The sequence below is a fragment of the Danio aesculapii genome, chromosome 2 (genome assembly GCF_903798145.1).
Source record: "Danio aesculapii chromosome 2, fDanAes4.1, whole genome shotgun sequence".
NCBI lineage: Eukaryota > Metazoa > Chordata > Actinopteri > Cypriniformes > Danionidae > Danio > Danio aesculapii.
Window position 1 is genome coordinate 49,786,089 of NC_079436.1, and position 15,131 is coordinate 49,801,219.

Sequence of the window (15,131 nt, forward strand, 5' to 3'; positions counted from 1 at the left end):
TTTCTGCAGGACTCCTGTTGGATGTGACAAAGACCACAACTCCCATGATTCCACACTTAGTCACGCCATCTCTCATTTAACTTCAACAGCTTTGTCTTACTCTGCTTTATATACAATGATAATCAGGGTTGAATACTTCAGCTCAACCATCAACATGATTTCTGCAGGACTCCTGTAGGATGTGACAAAGACCACAACTCCCATGATTCCACACTTAGTCACGCCATCTCTCATTTCACTTCTACAGTTTTGTCTTACTCTGCTTCATATACAATGATAATCAGTGTTGAATACTTCAGCTCATCCATCAACATGATTTCTGCAGGACTCCTGTAGGATGTGACAAAGACCACAACTCCCATGATTCCACACTCAGTCACGCCATCTCTCATTTCACTTCTACAGCTTTGTCTTACTCTGCTTCATATACAGTGATAATCAGTGTTGAATACTTCAGCTCATCCATCAACATGATTTCTGCAGGACTCCTGTAGGATGTGACAAAGACCACAACTCCCATGATTCCACACTCAGTCACGCCATCTCTCATTTCACTTCTACAGCTTTGTCTTACTCTGCTTCATATACAATGATAATCAGTGTTGAATACTTCAGCTCATCCATCAACATGATTTCTGCAGGACTCCTGTAGGATGTGACAGATCACAACTCCCATGATTTCACACTGTCATGCCATCTCTCATTTCACTTCAACAGCTTTGTCTTACTCTGCTTCACATACAATGATTATCAGTGTTGAATACTTCAGCTCATCCATCAACATGATTTCTGCAGGACTCCTGTAGGATGTGACAAAGACCACAACTCCCATGATTTCACACTGTCATGCCATCATCAAAATACACCTTTGTTATGAATATTCACCCTCTAGTGGCGAAAACTACATACTGTGCTTTTAAATACTGCAAAATACGTGACCTTAAAGCACAAAACCTTATGTTGCACAGGTAAATTTTTAAGAATAGTCAAAAACACATTGTATGATTCAAATTTATCGATTTTTGTTTTCTTTTGTGCACTAATAATTTGAATAATTGATAAAGATCATGTTATATGGGGACATGTTGTAAGTTTGCTTACCCTAAATGTATCTAAATTAATTGTGTTTTTATTAGTAATCTGCAGTGCTAAGAACTTAATTTGGACAATTTTAAAGGTGATTTTTCTCAGTATTTCAACTTTTTTTTTAACCTTCAGATTCCAGAATTATTATTAATATGCTTATTGCTTGTTTATTTATGTTTCGATTAATGTATAAATCTCAGATTCAAAAAATATACGGCCATGACTGGTTTTGTGGTGCAGGGTCACATATAACAGATATTGCTTCAGCTTAAATTGTACTGTGCAAGGGTTAAACAGTTACAAAAAACAAGCTCCTTATTGAAAGGTCTTATCTTGTAACCCAATAGGTTTTGATGCAGGATTTTTTTCGTAATTGCAACAAGACACTTTATATCAGATTTATCTCTTTATATCAGTTTCTATTCTCATACCAAACAACATGCAAGAACACTTTTGCATTGAGTGACTCTTGATGCAAAACTATGAAACAAGTCTCAATCTGTGCGTTTGAGCAATTTGCGGCTTGTAGGAGTTGCTCAACACTGTGCAGTCTGAGAAAATGCTAGCTAGGTCTGCATGTATATACACAGCATTTACAGAATTAGTCAGAATTATTAGCCCTCCTGAATTATTAGCTCTCCACTGTATTTTTTTTTCTCAATTTCTGTTTACACATTTCTAAACATAATAGTTTTATTAACTCATTTCTAATAGCTGATTTATTTTATATTTGCCATGATGACAGTAAATAATATGGGACTAAATATTTTTCAGAATAGTAGTATTCAGCTTAAAGTGACATTTAAAGGCGTAGCTAGGTTAATTAGGCAGGTTAGTGTAATTAGGCAAGTCATTGTATAACGCTGGTTTGTTCTGTAGACTATTGAAAAACAAATATTGCTTAAGTAGGCAAATAATATTGACATTACATTTTTTTTACATTTAAAACTTTTATTCTAGCCAAAATAAAATAAATAAGACTTTCTCCTGAAGAAAAAATGATAGGAAATACTGTGAAAAATCCCTTGCTCTGTTAAACATCATTTGGGAAATATTTGAAAAAGAAAACAAAATTCACATGAGGGCTAATAATTTTGACTTCAACTGTACATCAGCGTGTGCTAGTCATTTAGAGAATGCTTTTATCTAGATCAATATATAGTGCACTGTGTTCTTGCCTCAGAATCTAGGCTAACTTAAATGTGTGTGTGTGTGTGTGTGTTCAGTTGGTACAGACAAATGGTCGCTGCGATCACAAACGAGATCTCCCAGTTCCTCACCAAGATCTTTCTCCCCGTCTGGTTCCCCGTCCAACTCCATGAGGAGGCTGGTTCTGTCTCCATCACCACTCTCTCAGAGTAAGACATCGAGACCTTTACCACCGCTCTTTATTGTTTTTATGCATACTTAGTAAAAATTATATGAAATCTTATCAGAAGTTATTAGTAATACGCCAGTGTACTACTGTATAAACAGTAGCGTATTACTAAAGATATATTTTACCCCAAATGACAGTTCTGCCATTATTTACTAATTTTTAGAAGCTCCAAGTTGCTTATAATGATGCTTTGAGAATTTTCTTAAGGAGCCCTAGATGGTATAGTGCAAGGGAAATGTTTGTAAGTGCTGGAGTGATCACTTTTAAAGCACTGCTACAGAATCTTATGTCTAAATTTATCTCCCGAATTAATGCTTCCAACAAGAAGATTATTGTGGGTTTATCACACATAGAGGTCAGTGGTACACGCTATCAAGCAGAGCTGTTGAGACATTGGTATTGCAGTATTTTATAAATTGTTCTTTTTCTTATAGAATATGTATCGGACTTTGAGTCTGTAATAAAAGATTGAATTGATATGTCACCCTAGACTTGTTCCAATTCAGTTTGAGTTTTTTGTTTTTTTTATCAAAGCAAAATAAGATAGTTAGAAGAATGATGGAAACCTGTAACCACTAACATTAATAGAAAAAAAAAATACTATCGAAGTCAACGGTTGGAGGTCTGTAACCGTTGACTTCCATAGCAGTTGTTTGTTTTTACTATGAATGTCAATGGTTACAGGTTTCCAACATTCTTTAAAATATCTTCATTTGTGTTCAACAGAAAAAATAAAATCAGTAATACACCAGTGTACTACTGTATAAACAGTAGTGTGCTACTAAAGGGATATTTTAACTAAAAAGGACAATTCTGCCAACATTTACTGTCCCGAGGCTTGTTTTAATTCAGTTTGAGTTTTATTTTTCTGTTGAACACAAAAGATATTTTGAAGAATGTTGAAAATCTGAAACTATTGACTTCGATAGTATTTGTTTTTGCTACTATGAATGTCAGTGGTTACAGGTTTCCAACATTCTTCAAAATATCTTCAAAACAGAACAACAACAACAACAACAACAACAAAAAAAAGTGATGGCAGATTTTTTTTTGTTTTTGAGTGCACTATCCCTTCATAGAAGATATTGCTAGTACACGATCACTAACGTCTAATAGTACTACGTTACTATTTCAAATTTGGGGATATTAACTATGAAAACCTGTTTCTGGCACACAATTAAAAAAATAAAAGAAGGTAGTTATGTTTTCATTCCTTAAAATTCATACTATTTTTTTCCTCTCAGTTTTGAGGAAAAAAAACTAGTATATTAACTAGGAGTTTGATCCAAATGAATAATTAAGATAATAGTTATGACTCTTCATATATCAATTTAGATTTTTTCCTAATAGCAACTTTCTAACTTTACATTCTTATAATTCTGAAAAGAAACGTCTGAATTGATTTAAAACATCACAATTACCTGAATTACCACAATTATTTAATTGTTACCTTATACTTTGTTTCTATAGGTAGGATTTTGTCTAATAAATTGTTAAATTAACGCTTCAGTCAGCAAGAATACATTATATTATGTATGTTATTGTGTAAATCTATGATATTTTACCTTATTATTAAGTATATTATGCTTTCGTGATAACTTCTTGTTTAGTGATATGTATCAGTGCATGCTTTTTGTGACATGTTATGTGTATCTATATGTATCAATATTACGTCACCTTGGAATTATAACGTTCTATCTGCGGTCTGAATGATTATCAGATATTGAGCTTCAAAGTTTTTGCATTCCATAGCAAACAGTTTGTGTGTAACCTTTGTTTTTTAAATAAAAAGTCTTAAAGTAAACAACTTATAAAAAACATTTCATAATGTAAATAAGTTGTCATTTAATAAGAATAGGTCAATAACTCAGTTTTGACAAAAATGTCAGATAGAACCTTATAATTCTAAGGTGACGATTATTTCTATTGCATTTACGGTGTTATCTTCTGACCTAGGATGAGCCTAGTAACACAAAAAAACAACAATACATTAAATTGATCAAAATTGGCAATTGTTAAAAAGTATTGTTATAAATTATATATATATATATATATATATATATATATATATATATATATATATATATATATATATATATATATATATATATATATATATATATATATATATATATATATATATATATATATATATATATATACACATACTCACCGGCCACTTTATTAGGTACACCTTACTAGTACCGGCTTGGACCTGCTTTTGCCTTCAGAACTGCCCTAATTCTTCGTAGCATGTATTTAACAAAATACTGAAAATATTCTTCAGAGATTTTGGTCCATATTGACATGATAACATCACTCAGCTGCTGAGATTTGTCGGCTGCACATCCATGATGCAAATCTTCCCTTCCACCACATCCTAAAGGTGCTTTATTGGATTGAGTCTGGTGACTGTGGACTGTTTGAGTACAGTGAACTCATTGTCATATTCTAGTAACCAGACTGAGATGATTCGCGCTTTATGGCATGGCACGTTATCTTGCTGAAAGTAGCCATCAGAAATAGGCATGGGCTGGTATAAGATTCTGACAGTATGATAACCTTGGGTAAAAATATCACGGTTTCACAGTATTGTGATCACTGCTCTAAAATATATTATTTTTAAATGTCTGGATAAAAAATAAAACCTCTTCACCCTTTGAACACAATATATTTTATTTTGAGAAATATTTTGGAGCAGTACACATGTCATGTTGAATAATTCAAATGAATCATTGATTTCTGCTGAATTCATTAGTTTCTAAAACACAGATTTCTTTACCATTTAAAATGGCAGTTTGCATATCTTTTCTGCTGGGGATACTTTTGTCCTAAAAAAATGTAAAAAAAAAATTGTAAAAAAAAAACTAAATAAAAATTGTACATATACCTTAGGAACAGTATAGCAGAAAATTTTGATGGTTTTGAAACCTTGACTTTTTCAAACCGTGGTATACCTTGAAAACGGTTATCGTCCCATGCCTAATCAGAAGACGGGTACACTGTAGCCATAAAGAGATGGACATGGTCAGCAACAATACTCAGGTAGACTGTGGCAGACACAATGCTCAATTGGTACTAATGGTCCCAAAGTGTGCCAAGAAAATATCCCCTACACCATTACACCACCACCAGCCTGAACCCTTGATACAGGGCAGGATGGATCCATGCTTTCATGTTGTTGATGCCCTACCATCCAAATGTTGCAGCAGAAATTGAGACTCATCAGACCAGGCAACGTTTTTCCAATCTTCTATTGTCCAATTTTGGTGAGGCTGTGCGAATTGTAGCCTCAGTTTCCTGTTCTTAGCTGACAGGAGTGGCACCTGGTGTGGTCTTCTGCTGCTGTAGCCCATCCGCCTCAAGATTCGACATGTTGTGCGTTCAGAGATGCTCTTCTGCAGACCTCGGTTGTAACAAGAGGTTATTCGAGTTACTGTTGCCTTTCAATCAGCTCCAACCATTCTGCCCATTCTCCTCTGACCTCAGGCATCAACAAGACATTTGCATCCACAGAACTGCCGCTCACTGGATATTTTCTCTTTTTCAGACCATTCTCTGTAAACTCTAGAGATGGTTGTGCGTGAAAATCCCAGTAGATCAGCAGTTTCTGAAATACACAGACCAGCCCGTCTGGCACCATTCAAAGTCACTTAAATCACCTTTCTTCCCCATTCTGATGCTCAATTTGAACTGCAGCAGATCATCTTGACCATGTCTAGATGCCTAAATGCATTGAATTGCTGCCATGTGGTTGGCTGATTAGTAATTTGCATAAACGAGCAATTGGACCTAATATCTTGTACCTAATAAAGTGGCCGGTGAGTGTACTTTGACTGTTTCTCAACCACGTTCCTGGAGGACAACCAGCTCTGCACATTTTCATATACTTAATCAAACACACCTGATTCAGATAATTACTTCATAAGCAGAGACTGAAACACCTGTAATGGGTGTGACCGATAAAGGAGACATCCAGAACATGCAGTGTTGGTAGTCCTCCTGAAACATGGTTTAGAAACACTGCTTTATGATATATAAATGCAGGTTAATTGAACTTTAAAGAATTGTGAAAATAAAAAAGTGTCCACAAATGTATTAAACAGGACAACCAGTTTGATTTAGAACGTTTATTTTATTAAATTATTTTAAATATTACAGACATCTGTTTAAAAAGTAGCACATGTTTCCTCTCACGTTCATTGGTGTCTCTAAAAATTAAAATATTTATTACAGGGTAACAATATTACTGGATATTAAACATACGACTTGAAAACTCTTTTCCCATCAGGCCTCACAGACGAGCTGAAACAGAAGCTGGAGAAGAGACGGACCAGTCAAGAGTGATTTTCCCTACTGTTTCCAACTCACCCTTCTCCGTCTCGTTCTTCCAGTGCCTTCCAATAAAGACTGATGTCCTGTTTCCCGGACAAGGACTCCTTGTAATCGACATCTTCCCTCAGTGTGACTTGAACAATGCCACTTTATTTGACTTAATCGAAAACACGAGAGATCCACCAGCTTGTCCTGCCGTCACAGAATGACGTGTTTCTTGAAGATTTAGGAAAATTAAAAGGGAAAAAACAAATCTGAGCCAATATTCTCAATATATCTGTCTGTTGTATCAATCAGACCTTTATACTCAGGTCGAGAGGAAATTTACACACATTTAAGAAAGAAGCACATCAATAACTGGTCTTAAAACGAGGACTTCTTAATGGTTTAATCAAGCACTTGCTGTCTGTGAACAGGAGAATTGATCTGTGTTCTCATATGAATGTGAATCTGGTGTTGTTCAGGGCAGGGTCCAAAATTAACACTCGCCAGGCACCACATATAAATTAAGTTACTGAACATTTCCTATTCCAGGTGACTTATTGCATTGCATTGAAGGTACATAGGCCTAAATTAAATAATTTCATTCATAAACACATGACCTTGGTGTCTTGTATTGTAATGCAATCAATAACTTACTTTATTACGAACACAATATTAAGACAGATCCTCACTAATGGAAGTGATGTTGTATTCAAAGATAAAACAGAAAACGATTGTATTACCTGAATAATTTGTTTATTTATTTATTTATTTGCTTTTAATATAAAAATGCAGTTCTATGGCCATGTTTTCTACTTGTGGTCATAAATCTTGAGAGGTGTGGCAAAAGTTAATTTTTGACCCTACTACTTCCCTTTGTCTCAGTAAATCTGTCATGTTTTGAAATTTGAATGATGCTTTTGGAAATTTGCAGGAGGTTTAGGAGCAGGTTTTGCTCCCATAAAATCGGTATTTGAGTATTGAATTGAATTCAGCTTCGTCGAGGTGAGTGTCTCTCAGATTTGTGAGCGCTTTGGTTTGATAGGTTGTGAAGACTGTTTGTGTTCCTGACTGACCAACTGTCATAATCGGTTTTATAAACATGCATGGTGCTACTGTGAATTTGTAGATATGTTTTCATGTGTTCAATTCATGTTTGGTTATTATAACTGTGATATTTATGGGAATTAAAGGGAAGGTTTTGTAGAATTCATTCGCTGTTCAAGTTTTACGTTTGACTGGTAAATGTTTGACTTTTGTTTTCATGCCAACGGCAGTTATTGCGGCACGTTGCCGCCATCTTGTGAATGAAAGCGGTAACGGTAAAGGATATTCATTTGGTAAAATGAGACCTGAAAGACTTCAGTAATCATGGAATGGTAACTACAAACCTCTTGATAAACAGCTATATTTTTCCAGGAGCGTATAATTAAAACATGATTAAAAATATTTGCAAAAGAACCGCTTTGAGGAAGACAACCTGAGAGAGTTTACTGTTGACGTAGGCTACGCTTAACTAATAATTTGGAAGTAACGTTAACGTTAGCCTAAATATTAAATACCTTAAACTCAGATTAATATTCGATTTATTTCCAGGTATTTTATTGTGTTTTGTAATATAATAGTTTATTTGGCAAAAAAACTACTGACGACTAACGTTATAGGTGGCGTTTAATTTTTGAAACATGACTTTCGTAATACACGGTTTAAATGTTAACGTTACTTGCAACAAAGTCTGTATTTTATTTATCATTAAACATGCCAGCTAAGATTATCAGTGTTTCCTCTAGGATTTTTTCCAGCTCTGGCGGCAGGCCTTTTTACACAGACCTACTACCTGTGGCGTTATGTCAATGAAAATTTCAATGTCGTGAGCGCAGTATTACGAGTTGAGATCGCATTCATGTAATAGCCTACACAGCATGCGAATCTCTTTGCTTGCGCGCCGATTTCCTCTGCTCGTGCACAAAGCTTCAAGCGCAGACAGTGTTGCCTGATTGGGCGGTTTTGAATTTAATCTTGGCGGTAGTGAAAATTTGGGCGGTTTTGCAACGGCGTGCCCGCCAGCCCTGGTCTGCCCTCATAAACCTGTTTTGATCTCCCAAAGAGATGCCATAGCCCCCGTTCTTCGCATACATATGCTTAGAACAGTGTATAAACGCTTGTGATCCCGACAGCTTTTGGGCTGGAAACAGTCAGATCTGGCAACACTGAGCGCAGATCTTCTTGTGCGCTCTCAAATAAACGCTGCTGAAGTGCGATTTAGTGCGTGTATGTAACGAGTATGTCTCCAACATTTATTAGATTTGCTAGGAATATTTATGAATGTCCCCAATAGACCTACAGAGCAGTATTAATGCGTCCTGAAGTAAAGTGAAACAGCTTTACGTAGTGTTTGCTGGCCTCACGCATCACGCACCTGCCAGTCAGTAAGTCAGCATGTAACCTTAAGGGTTAAACAAATGACGCACAGCATTACTACGGTCGGTTACAGCAGAGTTTCCCAACCCTGTTCCTGAAGGCACGCCAACAGTACACATTTTCATCCTCTCCCTAATCAAACACACCTGAAACAACTCATCAGAACATTAGAAGAGACTCCAAAACCTGAAGTTAATGGGTCAGATGAGGGAGACATCCAAAACATGAACTGTTGGTGTGCCTCCAGGAACAGGGTTGGGAAACACTGGGTTACAGGAAAGTTCACTCGGTTATAATTCACTTACCCTTTAATATGTTTTGGTGCGATTATCACCCGCTATTAAAAAATAGAATGTTTTGAATGAGAAGCTGTAATGTAGCCGTGATTTAGCCATGGCGGGATGAATTTTGGCGTGGCGCCCCGCCATGGAAGAATGAATGTAGTGGAATGATTATGGTTGAAATAATGTTAGTCATTTCTTCAGCAGTAGAAAAAAAGTATTTTAAACAATGTTTACAGTTAATGCTCGGAAAATAGTAAGAATAAAGTTACTTCCGTTTTTTAAAGGAATGCTGCTGTTTTAGCTAACTTCTGAAAAGTGCATTTTTGGACACGAAAAACGGCATTATTTAAGTAACTTATATTGCAGTTTTACTGTAAATCAATTGAAGTACTACAATAAAACCAACTGCAGTGTATCTACTGCAATAAGGTATACGCGAAAGTATGCTAAAGGACTTTTAAATTGTCAGTACGCTCCAGTGAACTGTATGCCATTGCGAAATCGGCGTGTTTAAGGTCTGTTTTCTTTAAAAATCAGCGATCTCCACTGGCTGAGTGATGTCTGATATAAAGTGGGTCTCAGATTGTACAAGAAGCACTGCATTAAATTACATTTTCCCCGCCATGTCTTTATAATATGAGCATTTATTTTACCCCAGTATATTCAATAGAGCTTCTGCCCTAGCCTGCCTGTTCTGACCGCTGTGTGCGAGTAAGCACCTTTTCATCTCATTTTACGCCTGAGCAACTAAATGAATGCCAAAGTCTATTTAACTGACTATTTTAATTATATTACAACGTCAATGTTGTAAAAGGATAAAGTGGAAAAAAGTCACATTAACCATTCACCGGAAGTTTATCAGTAGCCTATGGGAAGAAACACTAGCTCTAAACCCTATACAACTGAAGTACTTCTACAGTGCAATTACTGCAATAGTATCGAAGCGATACTACTACGACTGTAATGCAGTACAACTACTGCAATGGTACTGAAGTAACTACTATAATGCAGTACTGCTACTGCAATACAACTGAAGTACTATTACAACTGCCATACCGCTATTGCAATACAACTGCAGTACAACTACAATACTACTTTTCCTGATTGGTTCCAAATGAGGTTTCAGTACTTCAGTTGTATTGCCCAAGTGCTACCACAATATACTGTATTGCACTTTTTTTACATCTGCAATACTGCAATACATAATAAAGCTAAAGTGCACTTTTAATATGCATGTACCTAAGTGCAATATATGGAACATACCACTATATTGCCCCTTTCAGTTTATTTAATGTTACTTCAGTTGTACTGCTGTTGAACTTTTATTGCATTGTAGTTGAACTGTTTATACCTCACTATACTGCAGTTTTTGCAGTTGCATTGAATATACCACAGCTATCCTTGTATATAAGCTACTGCTGTTGTACTGTTCACTGCACTTATTTCTTACTATTTGTTTTGCAAGTAAACTCTTAAAATTCTAATTCGAAAATTACTTGAATCCAAAGAACATCCCTGAAAAAACTACAAAATATTCTTGGTAGATGTTGAGGAACATACCTCTTGGAACACAAGTGCAGTACAGTTCTTACCACACCATTGGCATACTGTGTACAGCAGCACGAGTGCAGTAAAGACAGAGTTTACCTGTTTTTTCTCAAGTTTACTGCAACTTATACTGCTGTTAACCTTTATTGTACAGTATTTGAACTGTTTATACTTCATTGTATTGCACTTAATTTTACTGTAGTTATACATCTATATACTGCTGTTGGCCTGCAGTTGTACTAGTTTTACTCCAGTTTACTGCAATATGGGTATATTTACCTTATACACTGCAGAGAAGACATTGAAACAACATTGCAATTTTATAATTCATTTAAAGTGCAAAATTCGAAAGTAATTCACCTTTATTGTTGATTCGTGAGTAATAATTGTTGAAATAACTTGGTAATCATGTCTTCCTTTTGTGCACCTAATATCACCCAAAAAATAAAATTCTGTCATCATTTAACTTAATCAAACCGGTTTTGTTCTGTTGAAAACAAACGAAGATTTTTTTCAAAAAAGCTCAAAACAAATACAATTAAGGTAATGGTTACAGGTTTCCAGCATTCTTCAAAGTATCTTCTTTTATGCTGAATGATAGCAGAATTAATTTTGGGGTGAACTATTCTTACTGGACATTTTTCAGTGGTCTATGCTAGTTATCATGATTGATTATCGTAAAAATCAATTGTGAACGGCGAGAACAAAACAAGTCAATCCAGATTGTCATGATAAGCAGGTTGTTTCCCTACTTGCTTGCATGTGTGTGTGTTTGTGTACATTCGGATTGTCTTGAATATGTCAAAATGAACAAAAACAGATTGGATGGAAGCAGACATTGCAAAGACACAAAGGTAGGAACACACTAGAATTCTACTTCTCTTTAAAAGCGTAAGACAAAATGTGTTTTTAGGTAGTAAGAAAACCAAAGCGTGATGTTCTATTGTTTACTACAATAGAAAAGTTGGTTTTATCTAAAATCAGATCTTCGAGAACATGATACTCTCTCTCTCCTACACTCCTCTTTCACACACTCACACTTGCTGATACTTGTAGTGGCTTGTCTGAGATTGAGGAGTTTCTAAAAGCATGTTTTTTTTCTCTTTTCTCTCCAGCTGAAGAATGTCTTTTACTCCACGCTGCAGGATCTAGGCAGTTTAGAGCTCTCTCGCACAAAGCAGCAGACACCATGAGCTCCATTCACTGCAGAGCCACGACTCCCAACACACTTTCTGCTGTCGCTGACACTTAGAGCACTTTGATTTGCGCATTGGAGAGCTGGAATAGTGTGTGTGTGAAGAGAAACCACTGATGCGTCACAGGAGAACTGAGAGACTAACTTGGAAAGGTAGTTGCATGGTGAGTTGCTGCTGGTCCGGTTTTAACAATTGCCGCATCGTAAAACATGTTTTCAGAGGAATTGAGAGTGAGACTGTAATGCTTTGGTTTTGCATAGATGTACTCTGATTGTATTCTGCTGCACTTTTTTGTGTGCATCTCAATTTTTGGACATTCACACCACAAACTGATAATTTATTTAATTTTTTTGCCATTTTTAACCAAGCTAATGCACAGTGTTATTTTTATTGTAGTTTAATTTATATACATTGTTTAGCATAAATGAGTACACCCCCCAGGATAATTTACAATAATATATTTGTGCATATACAGTTAAAGTCAGAATTATTAGCCCCCTTTGATTTTTTTTTTCTTTCTTTTTTAAAATATTTCCCAAATGATGTTTAACAAAGCAAGGAAATTTTCACAGTATGTCTGATAATATTTTTTCTTCTGAAGAAAGTCTGATTTGTTTTATTTTGGCTAGAATAAAAACAGTTTTAATTTTTTTTCTAAACCATTTGAGGTCAAAATGATTAGCCCCTTTAAGTTATATCTTTTTATACAATAACTTTTAATTATTTTAATTTTAAAATTAAGAGACACATGAAAGAGAAACCATATCAGAGCCATACTATTTTTAAAGTGACAGCCCAATATTCCTCCTGCCGCCTGTTTTTATTTTGAATCAAACAACAAACTGAGAAAATCCCTCACTGCTCTTGACTGAACGACTTTTGTAGCTAAAGTTTTTTTTCTTACAGTGAAGATGCTTAAAGCACAGTTTGTTTCATTTTTTTATTCTATTGTATTTATTTCCCTTTCCTTATTTACAGGGAGGAAAATAACTGTGCATATACACAGTTAAAGTCAGATTCAATAGCCCTCCTGAATTATTAGCGACCCTTTCCCCCCAATTTCTGTTTAATGCAAAGATTTATTTTCAACCCATTTTTAAACATAAGATTTAATAACTCATTTCTAATAACTGATTTCTTTTATCTTTGCTATGATGACAGTACATTATATATTACTAGATATTTTTATTGCCTAATTATCCTACCCTGCCTAGTTAACCTAGTTAAGCTTTTAAATGTCACTTTAAGCTGTATAGAAGTGTCTTGAATAATATCTAGTCAAATATTATTTACTGTCATCATGGCAAAGATAAAATAAATCAGTTATTAGAAATGAGTTATTAAAACTATTATGTTTAGAAATGTGTTGAAAAAAATCTTCTCTCTGTTAAACAGAAATTGGGGAAAAAAATAAATAGGGGGCTACTAATTCAGGGGGGCTAATAATTCTGACTTTAACTGTACATTAGATTTCAGTACCGAAGACAAAACTGAAACAAAATGTTAAATCAAAATCCAACAATTAAAATTAAATGTTAATAAACAGAAAAAAATCAATGGATACATAATAATATTAGACATTTTCTTTTGCAATAACTTATTATTTTCTATACCTAAAGATGTCTAATGCATATAACTGTTTAATAAAACGGTTCTATATTCCCTATATTCACTCAAATATTAATAAAAATATTCATTTTCAAAAGGGGTTAGGATTAAAGTATTTGTTATATCTTAAAATAGTTTTTATTTTTATATTTCAACCTTTTAACTTCAGTAATGTTGTCTTACTTTTTAAAATGTTTCCTATTATTTAAAATATTTCTACGTGGGTTGAGTTAAAATTGTAGTTTTTCATGAAATTGTGTCTGTCATCCTTATTTTGGTTAAAGTTATACAACAATAAAAATGTAAATATCTTTGTACAGTATACTTTATACCATGGTATTACCATCAATGTCCAAAGAAATTATATATTGATTTATAAATTACATGGTGTTTTACAACTTGCACAATATGTGCACAGCTATTGTTTTTCAGCCAAGGTTAAACATCCGGTGAAAGCTTAATGTGACTATTTTCAATTTCTTAAGGTTCCTTGTTATAATGTATTACAATACATTGAGTTAAATAGACTTCAGCATTCATTTAGTTGTTTAAGCGTAAAACTAGATAAAAGATCATGAAACAGCTAACAGGATCAGCAGGCGACAACAGAAACTCCATTGAAAATACTTGGGTAAAATAAACTGTCATATTTTAAAGAGATGGCGGGGAAAAATGTAAATTAATGCAGTGCTTCTTGTCCAGTCTGCGACCTACTTTACATTATATATCTATCAGGCAGTAAAGATCACAGATTTTTAAAGAAATCAGACCTTAAACATGCATGGCAATTTTATAATGGAAAGACAGTTCACTGGAAGCGCTGAGGCTGGCAGGCTGAAATTAAAACTCTCTGTGCAATTTAATATGCAGAATAAACTTTAAACCTTTTCAGTGTTATCAAAATGGCATACTTGACACGTTCGGCTCGTCACATCATCTGTTGTGAGCTCTGAGAATTTTTGGCAATTAAACATGCTTTTGTTAAACCCGTCTGTTTACATCAAATGAAATGATCTTCAATACAATCATGCTTAAAAGTGCAATTCATGCATGATAAACTACATTATTAATGACGCAGTAAGAAAACTTGGTCCAAACTAAGTGCATTATTTACAAAAAATATTACTTGAGGCATTAGATAATGTTATGCCTATAGAATACAGAGTGTGTCATGTATTTATAGTGTAGCTTTGGTATGGTATTATGATTAACCTAAATTAGGAACTAGTAAGTAGGTTAGGAAGTGTCTACAATAATCCAAAAGCAAGCATGCATGTGCATGTCATAGTGAAA

At 34.7% G+C, this 15,131-nt stretch overlaps 2 protein-coding genes across 4 annotated transcripts in view; both read left to right on the forward strand.

The window, feature by feature from the left end:
• stap2a (signal transducing adaptor family member 2a) overlaps positions 1 to 6,846 on the forward strand; it is a 47,077-nt gene extending 40,231 nt beyond the window's left edge. The window contains 2 exon segments of the mRNA XM_056481581.1: positions 2,313 to 2,444; positions 6,756 to 6,846. Coding sequence (XP_056337556.1) covers positions 2,313 to 2,444; positions 6,756 to 6,811 — 188 coding nt within the window. The 3' untranslated portion in view covers positions 6,812 to 6,846.
• An 851-nt stretch (positions 6,847 to 7,697) lies between these two features.
• sema4e (semaphorin 4e) overlaps positions 7,698 to 15,131 on the forward strand; it is a 31,619-nt gene continuing 24,185 nt past the window's right edge. For 2 of the 3 annotated variants that reach the window (XM_056481554.1, XM_056481570.1), the window contains exons 1-2: positions 11,799 to 11,888; positions 12,150 to 12,393. The gene's annotated coding sequence lies outside the window, so the exon portion shown is untranslated. Of the gene's footprint in view, positions 7,787 to 11,798; positions 11,889 to 12,149; positions 12,394 to 15,131 lie in introns of those variants that run through there. The other variant, XM_056481562.1, reaches the window with a different exon arrangement.